Source organism: Phyllopteryx taeniolatus, chromosome 21 (genome assembly GCF_024500385.1).
Source record: "Phyllopteryx taeniolatus isolate TA_2022b chromosome 21, UOR_Ptae_1.2, whole genome shotgun sequence".
NCBI classification, from domain to species: domain Eukaryota; kingdom Metazoa; phylum Chordata; class Actinopteri; order Syngnathiformes; family Syngnathidae; genus Phyllopteryx; species Phyllopteryx taeniolatus.
Genome location: NC_084522.1, coordinates 1,712,722 through 1,729,758, shown reverse-complemented (window position 1 = coordinate 1,729,758; position 17,037 = coordinate 1,712,722). Strand labels below are relative to the sequence as shown.

At 49.6% G+C, this 17,037-nt stretch overlaps 1 protein-coding gene across 1 annotated transcript; it reads right to left on the bottom strand.

Annotated features, from left to right (window-relative positions):
• Window positions 1-3,970: 3,970 nt before the first annotated feature.
• Window positions 3,971-15,303, bottom strand: ahdc1 (AT hook, DNA binding motif, containing 1). Its single transcript, XM_061761047.1, has 6 exons — window positions 15,200-15,303; window positions 14,326-14,427; window positions 13,155-13,232; window positions 7,412-8,303; window positions 5,676-7,327; window positions 3,971-5,599 (listed from the first exon to the last, which is right to left on the bottom strand). Exons 1-6 carry the CDS (start codon window positions 15,301-15,303, stop codon window positions 4,093-4,095), a joined length of 4,335 nt encoding a protein of 1,444 aa, XP_061617031.1. The 3' UTR covers window positions 3,971-4,092.
• Window positions 15,304-17,037: the final 1,734 nt, after the last annotated feature.

Sequence of the window (17,037 nt, the reverse complement as noted above, 5' to 3'; positions counted from 1 at the left end):
ATCTAATCATTTGTTTTGATTTGTTAGACCAACACACCGGAGGCACGATGGTGACATACGTAGCGACGTATTTAAAGCCCCCTCCTCCCCAGACTGAGCTCCTTGGTCGCCTTGGCAACACAGATGAGTTGCGTTGGGGGTGGGGGGTGGGGGGGGAGGGGGTGGTGATGACTCACTGGAATGAGTCAGAGTTTAGCCTTGAGCAGAAAAAGAGTGAAAAAAAAAAAAAGACGAGGGGGGGTCGAGGACTTTGAGGGGCCACATTGATGGAGGTCGCGAAGGCCAAATGGTAAAAAAGAAAAAAGACACGAGGAGAACAGCTGCCGCTCCCCCCCCCCCCCCCCCAATATGATATCACCTGTACTGTCATGTCAGAACCTTGAGCATACAGCAAAATGAGGGGGGGGGGTTTGTATAAGAAAAAAATAATAAAAACAAACAATAAACTCTCTGTCCTATTTCTTATAGCGATAGACCGGTATGTTTTTTTCAGGGCCGAATCAGATTATTAGTAGACAAGGTGACTGATAACTGATATCTGGAGCAGATATTTGCATTAAAAGGGAAAATAAATATCATCATAAAAACTCCAACACTTTGTTTAAATGCCTTTAAGTGTCTGTTTACAGTTTCTCAGATTTGCAACATGATAACGTTTTTTTTCCTTCCATCTTCGACAATAGACATATTTGTTTTAAACTTATAATAAAAAGTGGCGCAGCAGCGTGTCTAAGAAACAAATAAATAGCTGCCTAACATTTTCTATAGTTTTCCAAAATCTCTATTTCAATGAAAGTTTGTTTTAGTTATATTCAAACAAAAACGTGCAGGGAGTTCTCAGGGAAACAAACAAATAAATAAAGTTCCCTGAATTGAAAAAAAAAAAAAAAAAAAAAATCTCTTACTGGTCATCTGATTAAAAAAAAAAAAAAAAAAAAAAAAAAAAAAAAAAAAAAAAGGCCGAAACTGATATGCTTGAAAATGGCAAATATCGGTGTCGATAATGAGCCTGGACGATAATCGGTCTGTCTTGAATTTGTTCAAACTGTATGTAACGGAGAGTAGCACGTCGGTAAAATGATCTGTGGAAAAAAATCGGTCTTCTCTAACTTGTTCATTAAGAAACCACCGCACCCAAGGAAAAAAAAAAACAATCAGACAAAGAAGGCGTGACCTGCGAAGTCTCAATCTCGCGCGCGGCCTCGCGCCGACCTGTTAGCTTGGGCTTCAGGAGCTTTGCTGAAACGAAATAAAAACCTAAGCTGAACATAAAATCACATTTTCTCTCACGCGATGCCACATACCTGCCGCCAGATCATCTTCGCTCTCGTCCTCGTACGCGCGCGTTCCTTCCGCCGCCTCCGTCATCTCCCTCCCGGAACTCCTCTCCGGCTCGCAGCTCATGACGGACAAAGCCACGGCGGCCGCGGCGGGATCACGACGAGCCGGAACGTGAGCAGCAGCAGCGGCGGCGGCGGCGGCGGGAGAAGGAGCGCCACTTCCGGGAGCCGGAGAGTCCCGAAGCCTGGACCTCCCCCGCCTTGGGTCACGGCCCCCCGGGGCGAGACAATGTGACGACGAGGCACATTCCTCGGCCGGGGGGCGACTTTTTATTTCCTTCCGACCCGCCTGAATTGTGCCGTCACATTCTTGCGACCCACTCAACTCATTGTTTGGAATTAAAAAGAATTCCTTTTTGTATTGCAGCAACTGATTAGCTTTGATGCATGTTTCGTAAATATTCTCCATTTCGAGTAAAATCATATACATTAGCAAAGCTTAGCTAATTCGAGAATATTCCTAGATTGTCTTGTTCCTTAGCAAATCGGGAGCCACAGACAGACGCAGGAATATTTCAAAAATGGAGTCAGGTCTGCTGCTGCACTAATATTAGTTTTAGTTACACATTTTGTTCTGGTAATAACATAAAAAGCAGCCACGAGTTAGGATTAAAAAAATAACAGTGTGCACACTGCAGATGCTATCACCTAGCAACAGCAGGAGATGGTGATTAACCCTTTCTAGGGCACCTAAAGCACAATTTCTCCCCCGAGAAACTAGTGTTTGTTTTCTTTTCCTCCAGTCTCTTTTTACTCATAAACTCAATTATAGAATGTCATGAATTCATATCATTCATTTTTGTCGAAATGATGAAAATGAGTCGAGCAGCTCTCTCATTAGCAGCACATTTCAAAAATTGTACAATTTGAAGTTACCAAATATGGTTCCTATCGGGTCCTGTTAGTGGCTACAGCTGCTGCACGTTGCACGTTACAAATTATAATCACAGGACTTACTTTAGGTCACTATAGTGTATTTTAGGGAGAGTTTCTTAACTCGTTCACTGTCGCTGACGTCAAACTATCAAATCTCCACTTTTCACATAGAAACAGGTGGTTTTGGTGAAACCATGCCATGTTCTACAGCTGATTACAAAAGAACGGAAAAAGCTAGAAACAAACTTTTTTTCGACGGAGCGAAGCCAGAAGACAATATTTTGCGGGTCTCGAAAGATCAGTCAGAATGCTCTTAAACGGCTGGCAAAATGGACAACACTGCTGCCAAACGAGTTCAAAGTAACGTCTTTCTGTGGCGTTTTTGAGCGCTCTGCTATTGCTACGCGGCGAGAACGCTCCCACGGCAAGCACACTTATTTAGTCGGCCCTGTTGACAAACGCCGCACGCGGCCAATCGACTCCCTCCGTCTGTCGAGCCACCGGAGCAATGAATCCCGAAGCACTCGGATTTCCTCCCGAGCAGCCGTCCGATTCCTCTCACGCTTCCCTCCTCCTTCCCTTCCCGATTTCTGTCCCCGCCTGCACTCTCGCTCTCGCTCCCAGACAGCCGGAGTTAAAGCCCAACTTGCTGGCTCGTCATAATCCCTCCGAAGGGAGAATTAGACACTACACACGCGACGTTACCAATGGCAAGAACAGAATGTGTATTTCAATATTTGTGCACCTCGGGTACATACATACATACATACATACATACATACATACTACATACATAAATTTGTAGCGGACAGATATACAACTTCTTTTTTGGGGGGAAATTTCGCGTCACAAAAAAACCACCGAACGACAACAACGAGACCACAGAACAGAAAGAAGAAGGGAGCGAGTGAAAGAAAGCCCACTCATTCGGACCCCACAGGCACACGCGCACGCACACAACTCTGGGGTCCTTCGGGTGGAGTTAAGACAGCAAAAGACAGTCGCAGAAGAGCATGGAGGAGAGTATGTACAGATGCTGGTGTCTCAAGAAGAGCGGGGGGGGGGGACGGCGGCCGTTTCAAAAGCGTGCACAGCGGCAAGAGGCGGGAACGTCGGGGAAGGACAAGGGAGGGGGACAAAGAAAGCAACAGGGAAAAAAAAAAAACGGGAGTCCGACTTGCATGATTCTTTGTGCACATGCGTCCGTGTGTGTGTGCTCGCAGGTTGATCTTGATTGTCAGTGCCGGAGAATTAAAGCTTCACTGTCCCCCAAAAAGATGGCAGCTAAAAATTCTCACCCTTGCAGCCTTCCGCAAAGAAGTAGTCAAAGCGTACAAAAGCGAGGGGGGGGGTGGGGGGGGGGGGGGGGGGGGGGGGGGGGGAACCAAATGCTTCCAAAAGCGCAGATTGAGCGCACCTGGAAGCAGAAGAAGGACAAAGACAAAAAGGGAGAAAGTCAGATTAGACGTTTCAAAGAACAACTCAATTATGCTTCCGTGAAAACAGCCCAGAGGGTCAAGAATGTCTACACACCAACTATCAGCCTCTCTCTAAAAAGCCCTGTTCACAGCAGCCAGAATCTTAAAACCGTCATGTGCTGCCCTGATACTGGTTCTGTGTAATCTTGAGAAGAAAATGGAGGGTCTTCACACATGTAGCTACCAAGTCACGGGGGGGGGGGGGGGGAGAGAAAATCGACGCAAGGGTGGGATTATGTAAATTATCCCTGTAGTGATGTAACAGTAGGGCCAAAATCTGCACAGCTTCCTTTATTACACATTTTCCGACACGGGCAGCTCATAAAAATGTACTAGCGGCCTCAACAAATGTTGTTCTCTTGAGGAATCAAACAAATGTATAAACGGCACACCTGCTGTTACAGCCTGGTTACGCTAAAGCTGTCATCGTGGCCCTGTTCCAGAAGCTGGCACAGCACCCCGCCTCCTTGCTGCGACGCCTGCGACGGGTAGCGGTGCCCCATGACTTGGCAGGAAAGCTGGGACAGGGAGTAAGCGCCCGAATCCTCCTCCAGGGCGCTTTTCGTGTAGGGCGGTGGCGTCAACAGGCCCTGGCGCCGCATCAGCTCTTGCTTGTGGGCGGTCGCGGCGCCGCACTCGTCGTAGAGCAAGGGCGCCGAGTGGGAGGCGGCCTGCGTGGCGTGATGGGGCTGATTGTTGCCGTGCGTGTGAGCGAGGGCGCTGCCGGCATAGGGTTTGGCGTGGGAACTCAGGTGATGCTGCGGGTCGTGAGGCGGTGGGTTCATGTTGGCGTGGGGGCTCGCCAGCAGGTTCCCGTGAGTGTTGGCGTGCGGACTCGTGTGCGGGTGGGTACTCGGGCTGGGGGTGCTGCTGTGCGACGTTTGTCCGTACCAGTATGGCGAGCCGCAGTAGCTGGGGGAGTCGTACTGAGAGAACGGCGCTTCTTTGGGAGGGGGGCGGTATGAGGGGCTCATTGCCGAGCTGCAGTGGGCTGTTGCCCGCGGTACAGGGGAGCAGGACGGGGAGAAGGTTCTGGAGGAAACAAGGTGGTACGACTGCGGTTTGGCAGAGTAAGGGGGAGATGACACACCGGGTGACAGGGAGGAGGAGGACTCTCCGGGGTACAAGGCTGGATAGCGCTCCTCAGAGGATGGCGTGGAGGGGTTGGCGGAATAAGGGGATGGGTACTCGCAGGGGTCCTGGAGGTAGCTGGAAGGGGGTGCGGAATTGGGCGTAGCCAAGGGAGAGAGGCTGCTACTGTCTCCGCTGTAATAGTCCAGACCCTCCTGGAATACACCAGAAGTCTCCAGACTTGAAGAAGCCGGGGCAGCTTTCCCCCTGCCTTTGGATCCCGAAAGACGCTCTCTCGGGCACCCGGACATCCCCCCTCTGCCTCCTCTGGAACCTCGGCCCCGTCCCCCGGCCCCTCCGCGCTTAGGAGTGAGTGTTGGTGAGGGACTGGATGGGGAATCCAAGTGTAAAACAGAGCCTCCCTCTTTTTCCGGCTGTTCAGTCCGTTTCCTGCGCCCCCGGCCGAGCTTGCTGGTCCCGCCGCCCTGGAAGAGGACATTCTGGCTCCAGTTGTAGGAGGGCGCCGAGGCGCTCTCGTGCCAGTCGATCATCAGCTTTTCCAGGCTGGACAGGCTGGACTGAGCCCCGTCCCCGCCGACCGCTTCGCTCTGTTTTAAGACGCCCCCCATGGAAGGAGGTCCACTCCCAGCCGCCCCCGAGCCGGGATGCGAGGAGTCGGAGGAGGATTCCGACAGACTCTCGGGGAAAGCGGGTCTCTTGGCCTTCTGGGGGGTGTAGTTGGAGATGTCCAAGATGTCCTTTGATTCATTGGAGCCGTACTCACTGTAAGCCTGAGGCCCAAAATTGTCTGCTGACCAGCCACCGTAAGCTTGTCTGCAAAACATACCGCAAAGCCACAAATGAGAAAACAGGACATTTTCTTGTTGTCTCGTTTCACAGAGGGACGTACCTGAAGCTCCACTGGTTGCTGTTGTGCTGTTTGTAACACTCCGGCGAGGACGAGGAGTTAAAGGGGCTGCCTTTGGCCACCGACATGTACCCTCCACCTGGCGACGTGGGCCCTGCGGTGGGACTTCCACCGTAGCCCTTCCTGGCCGCCGCGTGGTAGCCAGAGTAGCCCATCTGACCACGGTCGTGAACTCCGGTTTTTCCGCCGCTGCTGCTATATGAAAAACTGCAGTCCGAGGATCTCTGGGGCCCGACGCAAGAGGGGGGGGCGTAGGCGGGAGAGTAGTGGCCATAGCCGGCAGGGTGAGGGGAGCTGGGAGAGTGCGAGACGGACGGAGGGGTGGATTTGGGGTAGCTGGAAGGGGTGGGTGACGTTTGAGTCTGGTTGGCGTAGTTGTAAGGCGGCCCGGCGGAGGAGCAATGCATCTGCGTGGGACCTTCCGCGACAGAACTTGCTACGTTGGGTCCCCATTTGGCGAGGGCTGGGGACCACCGGTGACCTGTCGCCAGGCTGGATGGTTCATAACTGTGACCGGATGAAGCTTTGCGCGCATTTGAATGCGAGATCTCCAAAAGTTCAGACGAGTCATCAGAGTCCAGCAGGGATCGGAAATATCCTGCAAACAGACTTTGCGAGTCCTCCCCGGCTTGCCGGACCCCCTTGCTTCCGCGGCAGTAGGCGTCCCTCCTGCCAACCTCACAGGAGGGAAAGCCCCCCCTAGTGGAGCCGCAGAGCTGGTACCGTTTGTCAGTGTCCTCCTCCCCCCAGCCCCCTGAACCATTGGGCCAGTCCTGTCCCATGCAAAGCCCCTCCCCTTTCAATGTGCCGTTTTTCCTCACACGTCTCTTTCTTACTGTTTTCTCCCCCCCGAGCCCGGTTCCGACCACACCCCCTCCTCTACCAACACCCCCAACACCCTTCCCCCTTTTTCTGGGTAATGCATGCTCAGAGAGTGGGCTCAGTTTGCGCTTCTTTCCAATGGACTCAAAGAAGTCACAGAAGGCGCTCTTATTATGCTCGCTGCCCCCAGCACCCCCTGCAGCGCCCCCACCCCTCCCGGCGCCCCCTCCTCTGCTGCCCCGGGGCCGTCTGAACCCGGTGAGCCGGTGCAGCAGGGCGGATATTCCCGGGTTCTCCGACGGGGTGTGGAAGCTTTCCGGCTCGCTGGGCGTCCAACAGCGAGGGGGGGAGCATCGGCCAGTGGTGGGCGGCTGGCGGTTCAAAAAGGCCAGTTTGGATAGGACGTCTCCGTACTCGGTCTTCACATCATTCGTGTCACCGACGTACGACGGACAGGGACAAGGGAGTTTAGTCCGCCGCCTCCTCCGGGGCTTTTTGAGCTGGTCTCCGTCACCACAAGGAGCTGGGGCCTCCCCTGGTACCATCACCACCGGCTGTTTGGGCGGTCGCCCCCGCCTGCGTTTAATGATAAGCGGCAGCTCTCCGGGCGGGAACATGACGATGACGCTCTTGCCGTTGTTCTTCATGCGGAGGAACGCCGTCATCTCCTTAGCCACTTCCGGGCCCTCCGCAGTCCCGGTGCTACCCTTCTCTGGTGCCGCAATCGTCTCCAAATTGGAGATCTTGTAGCTTTTCTGTCGCCGGCTGAGGTTGACGGGAATGCGAGCCACCTTGACCACGATCTTCCTCACCTGGGCAGCACAGAAAAAGAGTGAAACACAGGTCCGGACATGCAAAACGCTTTTAAATAGCATCACACATGTAACACAACTCACTCCGACAAAACGTCCACACCGCCGGCCGTTGGGAGAGAAAATCTGCACCTCCTTTTTCACAAGTGGCACCGCTACGGCGGGCGGCGGGAGATGAGCGGCGGCACACTGCAATGCCGCCTGCGCTGCCAGACGCTGTCTCATGACACTTTTAGGACCGGGTCTCTGGAGCGACTTGGGAGCGGGCCTCGAGCGAGATTTCGGTCCAGGTCTGTGCCCGAGTCTGGGTCCAGGTTTTGGGGTCGCTTTATGGACGGGTTTGGGTACAGTTAGGGCAAGAGGAACGTCTGCAGGGCAGGAAGCTGTGGGAATGATAGCCTCTATTGCTGGTTGCTCTTTTTTCGGGAGATCTTCCTCCGCCTGCTCCTCTTCTTTAACCCTCCAGATCTTCTCCGCCGACTCTTGATCTGCTCTCTCCCTCTCCGCTCTCCTCTCGCCGTCCTCCGGGGTTCGACGGAGGCGGGAGGATTTGCGCACGTGACAGGGGAAGCGGGAACGTCCGGAGCTGCGCAGCGCATACTTCCTCTCGGCCTCCACAATGAGAGGGGACGAGCCCGCGTTCGGACAAACATTTGCCGGTACATCCATTTCTGCAGCCAGGGTCCGCCCTGCTGCCTGATTGGCCGAGGTCGGATGATTGCCAAGCGCTAAAGACAAGGCCTGAGGTGACGTCGCGCGTAGAGTTCTGGACTGTTGGGCTCCGACAGAACCGCAAGAGTCCAAATTGGCGTGAGAAAACGTGTGCGTGTCTATGTGTGTTTGCATGCTTCCCAGCGGCTCAGCGCCAGTCACAGCCCGTCTTGGTGGGTAGGTGGGGTGCCCGCCCCTGCGCTGGGGGTGGACGCCGTTGGCCAGCGTGGGGGCTGCGCAGGAAGTGTCGGCGATCACCGGCGGTCACCGGCGGTCACCGGTGGCAGGGCATGGTGAGCCAGGAGCCCTTTGGTCAAGAGCTCGCAGCCTTTTTCCCTCGCCGTCGCCCACCAGACGATCGCTTTGTCCAGTGTGTAAACGTCCTGCCAGACCACTCATCCAGTGGACATCCAGTGGACCTCGAGTGGGCCTCTCTTTTGATGTCCTATAGCTCGTCAAGACGATTCAAGGACCTGAAGACGCAAACGCATGGAAATATTATTGTTGCCGACCAAAATAGCAGCACCTACCAGGGCACGTAAACAGTCTGTCAGATGCATTCAAGTGTGACGAAACGACTTTTCAGGCAGTATGAAATCCTTTTTTTACGACGACGAGCAATTATTTGGTCACTCCGCAATGTTGTGTGCATCCATGTTGATGTTTAACTTTTCATTTACTTTCAAGCGCCATTGTCACTTAAAATTAATTGTAATATAGCCATAACAGTTTATTATTCATCCAAAACCGCATACAAATTAAAGTCCTCCTACTCTAACTGACGCCTCCTCACCAACTGCAGGTGAGTAAATAAATGCTCTATAAAACAGCAAATCTGGTCTTAGACCTTTGTACAGCGTTTATACATTTTGTTACACATTATATTGTAGTTTACGCCGTGTTCCGCCCACGCAGCAGCACCGCAATTAGTCCGTACACCTGCCATCCAGGTCCCACTTGTCTGGTCGCCGGCTGATTCGGATTCCGAGGCTCACCTCACTCTGTCTGCCCGGCTGGCAGAGTTCTGCAGGGGATCATTGGGTCATCAATACTGCAGTGGGCAGCAGCAGTAGCAGCAATTGGCACACTTTGGCTCTCTGCAGCCGCATCCCCTCTGTTCCATGCGTTGCCCATGGTAGCTGAGAGGTGTAGAAAAGCTGGGAGACGGAGTGGGGGGGGGGGGGGGGGGGGTCAGAGGCTGGGGTGACGGTGAAGAAGAGCTGAGCAGAAAAAAGAGGAGAATAAGAGATGAGTACACAGTAAACCTGTGGTTATTTGGGAGTGTAACCTGCTGTGCCCGTGAAACCATTTTGCTGCCTAAATGGGCTGTGGGACAAATTGCAAAGTTCACATTTTCTACCATTTTGGACCTTTTAGCAGGCTACCATGGATTAATAGTGGCCACAACCAGCTGTAATGTGCCATTAATTTGGGCTTTGCCGCCGAAATACGTAGTGGTAGGATTCGGACTGAAAACAAGAAGGACAAACGGTCACTATTGCCTTGTGTCGTGTGAATACAATAGCAGCCACCAGGGGGAAGCAAAGTGGTGATGAGGATTGAGGTGCAAAGCGGATGAAGACGTCGAGGTGACAGCCGAAATGATGATAAGAGGGTGTGTGTGTGTTTGAGTGTGTGTTTGTGTGTAGGTCACATGTGCACACAGCGAAACACACAACAGCAACACACAACACAACATCACCTCTGCGTCTGCCTCGCCAACATATGGCTGTGATTAGAGAGGAAGCAGCGTGAGGGGAGAGACGGGGGAGGAAGGGAGCAAGGGAGTCTAGGAGGGAGGAGTGTGTTGCATGTGTGAGTGTGTTTTAAGAAAATAAGAGGCGAAATGTGGGAGATGTGACAGATGGAAGAAAGCGGCTGAGAGAAGGTATATTTGACACCCACACTTTCTAACTCACTTCTGTCCTCAAGCATCACCGCAACCAGGCCACCCAACTTTCACTTACTCATCCTCCTTCCCCACATGGCCTCCTATCGACCTGCATCCTCCCCCACGTTCACTTAAAACCTCACCCACTAGTCTCCCACATCCTCACCCCAACGATCCTACATCCTCACCCCAACGATCCTACATCCTCACCCCAACGATCCTACATCCTCACCCCAACGATCCTACATCCTCACCCCAACGATCCTACATCCTCACCCCAATGATCCTACATCCTCAACCCTACTTTCCTCTATCCTCACCCTAACTATACCACATGATCACCCCTGCTTCACGACTACTCTCACCCCTACTTTCTTACATTCTCACCATAACTCGCATACCTCCTCACTCTACTCTCCACATGCACTTTCTTCCTCCCTCCTCTAATTAACAGCATTCATTAATTAATCATCCGTCTGACCCGTATGTGTGTGTGAGCTGGAGAGACAAACACATGCTTTAATTAAACACACACACTCTCTGCACGCTGTGAGTGACACACGGCGACGACGCACGCACGCACGCACGCACACACACACACGTGCAAATATGCCGCAACAGCTTCATCCACCCACACGCTTCACACGCGCCTCCATTTGCACATAAAGACAAACACACAAGGACACACATGCAAATACGTGTGCGTGTTTGTGTGTGTGCACTATGATTCATTGTTTGAACAACACTTTTGGAATCAATCAGCCACCATTCTGATAAATTCATCTTCACACACAGCACATTCAGGCAAGTTGTGTGTGACAAAGACCAGCAAGTACACTACAGCCCGTGCATGTGTGTGCGTGTGTTTGGGTGAAACCACGCACAAGAGTGTGGCCCATTGCCCCCGCAAGAACCAGCATTGCGCTGCACATGTGCACTCCCTCTCATCTGTCTCAAGACGCACACACTTGCCAGCAGTGCTCAGTGAGGAACTAGACCCACTGTGTGTGCGCGCGTGTGCGTGCATGTGTGAGCGAGCGCGTCTTCCTGGGTGTGTTTGTAAAAGCACTCACAGAGCTCTAACGGGTGTGCAGTTGTTGCTAAGAGACAAGCAGCAGCATGGAAACAGCCTGGGGAGGCTGAGGGTGAGTAGGGGCTTTGGGGGGGGGGCGATGGGAGGGAGACGATGGGGTGCGAGATCGACGGGGAATCAGAGGGAGGGCCAAGATGTGGGTCAGACGGCTCCGTGGAGACTTGAGTGACAGCATGTGTGCGCGGCGTGACGTCGACCTCATCGGCGTTCTGATGCCGGAGGAAAGGTGACAACTTGAACAACGAAGCCACACCCACAAACCACCTCTTGCAATTGATTGCCGAAAAAGGTTTGGCATTTTAAAGTTATACTGCCACCTATTGCCCTGGCATGCATCTGACAGCCTTGCAAATGACTTTCCACGCGGACATGGACAAATTATTAGGTACACCTGCTTCACACTACTGTGATATGATTTGTGTAATTACCGTGACAAAACATTAGGGAATAGGGCTGCACCGATAATCGAAACGCTTGATCAATTCGATTGCAGAAAATGGTCGAAAGGAAATCTCTGCCTTGAAACTTTCCAGGGATCATTTTTCCACACGGTCTAATGTCAGTGTTATTGTGTTCAATGATACAAAATACATTTTGATCCAATTACTCGATTAATCCATTGGATAATCGCTCGGCAGGGTCCGACATCAACGGAGGTCAGATGGCCCTGGGCCTGTATGAAATAAAAAAATGATTCTAGAGTTTTATCCACTTGAATCGATCAAGCCATTTTACACACACTGTACACATACCCGCTAAATATGAAAAGAATCATTGAATCATTATCGTATTGTATCATGAATATATGGAGCCAGTAGCGGTTCTGACAGGGCCACCGCAAATTAAAGACGGACCCTGGTCGAACACTCAATTCTAAAAACATTTGATAGCTGCAGCCCTAATTAGGCAAGTCTCAAGTGAACCAACCGACGAGTTGCCTGGTCGATGCATCGACTTAACCATAACACAATGACGGTTGAAGCTTCGAGTTAACTAATTGCCAATCACGTGTTTTGCCCTTAAACAACGCTGCCGCCTCACTGAAAGCAACAGGTGGTGGATCCACACAGAAATCTAGCCTCAAGCTTGTGGAAATATTGAAATAAAAGCGAGACGGGGAGTGTCACAGTCACTTGCAAACTATGCAAGTCTATTCTCAAATCCAACAAAAGTGCTTTGAACGGCCATCTGAAAAGGCAACCGCTAACGCTGGCCGACGAGCCGCCTAAGTCCTCGCGTCAGCCGTCAATTAGCGAATTGACGCAATGTCCTCCTGTAACAGACGTCATCATCCCACAGACGCACTTCCTCCTTCGCTGCCTCACGGACAGTTCCAACTCAATGAATTCTGCCAACAATCCACGAAACACATCAGCAGCGTCGTTACTTTTTTTTTTTTTTTTTTGTGTGTGGCATGAATCGGCGTTCAGAGTTATGCAAGTTGCGACTGTCTGCGAGGCCTTGAAGGCGTCTGAATCCGATTGGACGAGCGAGTCTAGGGGGGTGGGGCCAGCGCAACCGGGGAGCGTCGGCGAGCTTGCGCTTTGGAAGCGGAAGGCCGCAAAGCAAGTCGACAACTGAAAAGATAACGGTTCAAAAATCAATGATGTCATCGATGATTTGGCATGAAACCTAATTGGCTATTCGTGTTGACAGGAACGAATGACTTCCAAATCAGAATCGAATTGTTCCTCCTCAATCCTGTTTAAGCTCCACTTGCTTTCCCACATCTTCACCGCCGTCCTCACGCCTGTTTTCTCACGTCCTCCCAACCGCACACCATCTCCACCCTCCCAAGATTCAAGCCCACCCTCACCCGCTCACATCCCACCACCCTCACCTCCTCCTGCCTTCCCCTCAGCTGCGCAAAGTTTGTTCCTAATAATGTTCATGATGAGCGCACAGCAAACACATCGAGCACACGTGCTGGCAAACACAAAAGACGAGACAGGTGGCAAGAGGACGTAAACACAAAGTCGAAACTCAGCCAAGGAAGCAAACACGGGCGAGTGGAAACCAAACCCTCCATCCCCCGTTTGTGAGAACCTTCAACAGAGTTATTTTAAGACACAGAGGACTGTATCACCCCTTCCTTACTTTTCACCCTCACTGTTACTCACCCACCCGCCAACCTTGCCCGTCTCCTCATCTTCAACTCAGCCTGACAGTTTCCTGCCCCACTCCTGCAGGCAGCTTCCTGATTGTCGCCCCTACGATGGGGGAGGGGGTGTAGGAGGTATAACGGCAGTGTCACATGACCGACCGCCAGCTCGGAATGACTGAGAGTACGCACGCACATGCCAGAAATGTGTTCAGGCGCTGTGTGTGTGCTCAAACTATGCACACACACACACACACACACATAAACACACACACACACAACAAAGCTCATATGAAAGTAATTTAAAAAAATACATTAAAATAATCAAATTAATTTCAACACATACACAAACCATGTACAATAAATGTCACATACATTTGAAAATAACAACAATTATTATTAAATTATAATTATAAAGATTCTTTTAAAAAACTAACAATAAATAACTATAGGAAATGCACATAAATAAAAGTAAAAGATAGGAATGACATCCCCGCAAAAGTCTATTACAAAAATATTACTTTTAATACTAAAATAAGAATCAAAAATATTCCAAAACATCTGTAAAGATAAGTTACTAAAATAAAACAAAACATATTTTATAAAATTTCAAAATGAAATGTTACAAACAAAATTGAAACCATAATTGAAAACGCTGATATTCGAAATACAATAAAAATAAAAATGAAAATACAAAAACCAATAAAAAAAATTAAAAATAAACTAATAAACACCAATCAAATACAATCAAAATAAAGATAATAGAATTCAAATAGAAAATATTGAAAAAGTATAATAAAACCTTTATAAAGTACAATAAAGAATGTTTTATAAAATAGTAAAAACAAAAATAACCCAAATACCCCCAAAAAATTAATAATAAAACAAAAGAATAAAAAGATTTTATGAAGACAAACAAAAATAAAACAATACAAAAAGAGACAAAGATATATACTATAAAATAATTTAAAAAAAAATAAATGGACAGACACATGGAGTTAGACTTGCCAAAACTAAACACACAAAATGAAATATCTAACACAGTATAAAAATGATAGAAATGACTAAAATGTTGACAAAATTTTTTAAAAAAGACCCCGAGGGGCCGGCGCGCTTCCTCGAGAGAGAGGGGTGCCCGCTCTCTCCGCCGCCTCTGCGACCCGGACTTCCCTTCCTGACTCCTCTTCTCCTGCGCCCGTTACCGTGGGAGACGCTGCCGCAGCGCCCGTTGCCGGGGCGACGGCCGCCGACTGTGCGGGCAACAATGGCCGCCCCGTGAGCGCTCCGGATGCAGGTGCCGACACCTCGTCACGGCCGCGACACACACAGACACACACACGGAAACGGTGACTTCGGTCTACCTTGCACGCACACAAAAACACACACATGCGCAGTGCATTCATCCATCTTCCTCGTTTCTCCCTGACAACTCTTCCTCTCTTATCTCCGTCCCTCCCCCTCTGACAACCTCCTGCTTCCACTTTCTTTCTCTTCATCCTTGCCTCGCTCGCCCTCTCTCAGGAAGCGCGTGTTCTCACGCTCGCACGCACACGCACACACTGTATGCAAACAATCCTTTCGTCCCTCGGGGGCACACATGTTCTCAAAGTATGTGTGTGTGTGTGTGTGTGTGTGTGTGCGTGCGAGGTGAGGAAAAGGTAGAAAAAAGCCTATCAACAGCCCCCTGGCTGCTCTGTTTATCTCTTCATAGTGATGTGATGACAGGGTAGCTGGATCGTGTAGTGTGCGTGTGCGCGTGGACGAGAGTTGAGAAGAATCCCTAACGAGCCTCGGCCCCTCCCTCCTCGCCGCGACTGTTTTGAAACGCGCGCACACAGACGCGCCCTCGCACTTTAGAACTCTGACGCACGAGCGCCGAATGAGACTTTTTTTTTTGTTGTTGTTTTGTTTAAGCACCGAGACACATACAAGTGTGCGTGTGCGCAGCAGACAGCGTGTCGAGCGCGCGTGTTTTCCCCATCTCTCCCTCCTGTTTAATAATTGAGCAGATTCTGTCCAGCTTGTTAGGGAGGTATACAGCAGGTTCACGCCCGCCCGCCCGCCCGCACGCTCTACCTCCCTCCCCCTTCGCTCCAGCTCTCCTGTTCTTTGACCTCTGCATCCCCTCCTCTTCCTCTGCCCTCCATCATCCCCTCGCCACCGTCCCTCTCCTTCACCATCCTCCCGAAGGTGAGAGGTTGAAGTTTCCCTCCACGCCGTCAGAAGTAAACCGGCTGCAACTAGCACTGCGAAGTGGGGGAGCACGGACAGATGTGTGCGCGCGTAGAGAGGGAAAGTCCAGCGTCACTATGACGTCAAAATCCGGCAAATTGCGGCACCGTCCGGTTCATCGGCGCCCCACATTTTCTGTGACATGTACATTCCCCACCCAATCTCGGCTCTCTGCTCACCACGCATAGCGCCACCCGCACTCTCCCACCCGCACGGTTTTATTAAGCTTCTGAAGTCTGCGCTACTTTTGGTTGATGTTCTTTTCAATTTAAAAAAAAAAAAAAAAAAAAAAAAAAAAAAAAAGTCACCTAATTTTTCCCAATATCATTGTTTAAAACGTTCGGTCGGGATCAGAGGTGTCAAACTCATTTTTTGCTGCGGGCCACATCGTAGTTACGGTTTCCCTCGGAGGGTCGTCATGAGCGCCAACACATATACAGTAAATGTACAATTGTCTCATGTTATTACATATACACTAATAAAATCTATAACTATATTTGAAACCAGAAGCCAGTAAAAAGTTGTTCATTCAGTTTATTTTGAACTGGGGATTGGTAACAAAAATGTTCGCAAGGGAAGACCATTTGGAATGTTGTTATTTTAGCAAGAAACATGAAGTCCACGCACTTGATTTGCTTTCGCGGGCCACATACATTGATGTGGCGGGCCGGATGTGGCCCCCCGGGTTTGACACCTGTGCTCTACATGATTGCGGGACCTGTTTTGAACCTTTTTGTCACCATTCGCTATGATGTCATTTTGTAATGAGATCACACTGTTCAGTTTTTTTTCTATCTATTTGCTTTGATATTATTTTGCCTTTTTTTTTACTCTGCTTTCTGCTGCCAGGTTGACTTCGCAAATGTTCTCAAGTGCCTAACCTTGATAAATAAATAAATGTGCAAAGGCGCCTTGAGATACAAGTTTAATTAGTTCCATGACCAAGCTCATGACTCACAACACTGAAATCTAAAAAAAAAAATCTTTACCCATTGATGAAATGACTGAAAAAATTAATTGTTGCAATGTATCTTTAATAAGATGAATAGCACTCTATAATATTGCATTTTATGAAATTGGTCACAACTCATATCATACCTAATTAAATGTATGTAGAGTTTGCACCACATTTACTCATGTAGAAAACTTGGACAAAGTGGACGCCCCACAATAGGACCATAAAATCATGTGACATCTCCCAGCCAATCCGGCGGAACCTCCAAAACAGAAAAAAAAAATCATTTTGTGACGCTGTTTGTGACTTTCAAATCGCACTGTTCCCAATCCCGACTGTCATACGATTTATAGAGAGACGTTTACCGCTGGATTAAAAAAAATAATAATTTTGTACTAAACCAAAGTAAAACTACGTGCTCAATGAAGACTGCGTTGTACAGCCATGTAAACAAGAAGGATACACCGCTGCAGTTTTGTGGCTATTGCTCAAGAGTGTGTTTTATAGTGCTCTATGGTTATCGCCACACTTCATCAAAAACGCCCCCAAAAAGACTGTACTGATAAAAATAAAGGAAATGAAATACTAATACGAATGAAAATAAATAATACAACACAAATTTATAAAATACTATAAAAATTGAATATAATAGAAAGTACAAAATACAGTAAAAATTAAATACAATAATAAAAATATGACAAGAAATACAATACAAAATGATAAACTA

Coding starts and splice junctions, on each gene's coding strand:
- ahdc1 (XM_061761047.1), bottom strand. CDS start 15,303: ATGGTGAAGGAGAGGGACGGTGGCGAGGGGATGATGGAGGGCAGAGGA. Junction 14,428..15,199: donor TGGAGCGAAGGGGGAGGGAG/GTAGAGCGTGCG, acceptor GGCCGTGACGAG/GTGTCGGCACCTGCATCCGG. Junction 5,600..5,675: donor AGCAACCAGTGGAGCTTCAG/GTACGTCCCTCT, acceptor TATGTTTTGCAG/ACAAGCTTACGGTGGCTGGT.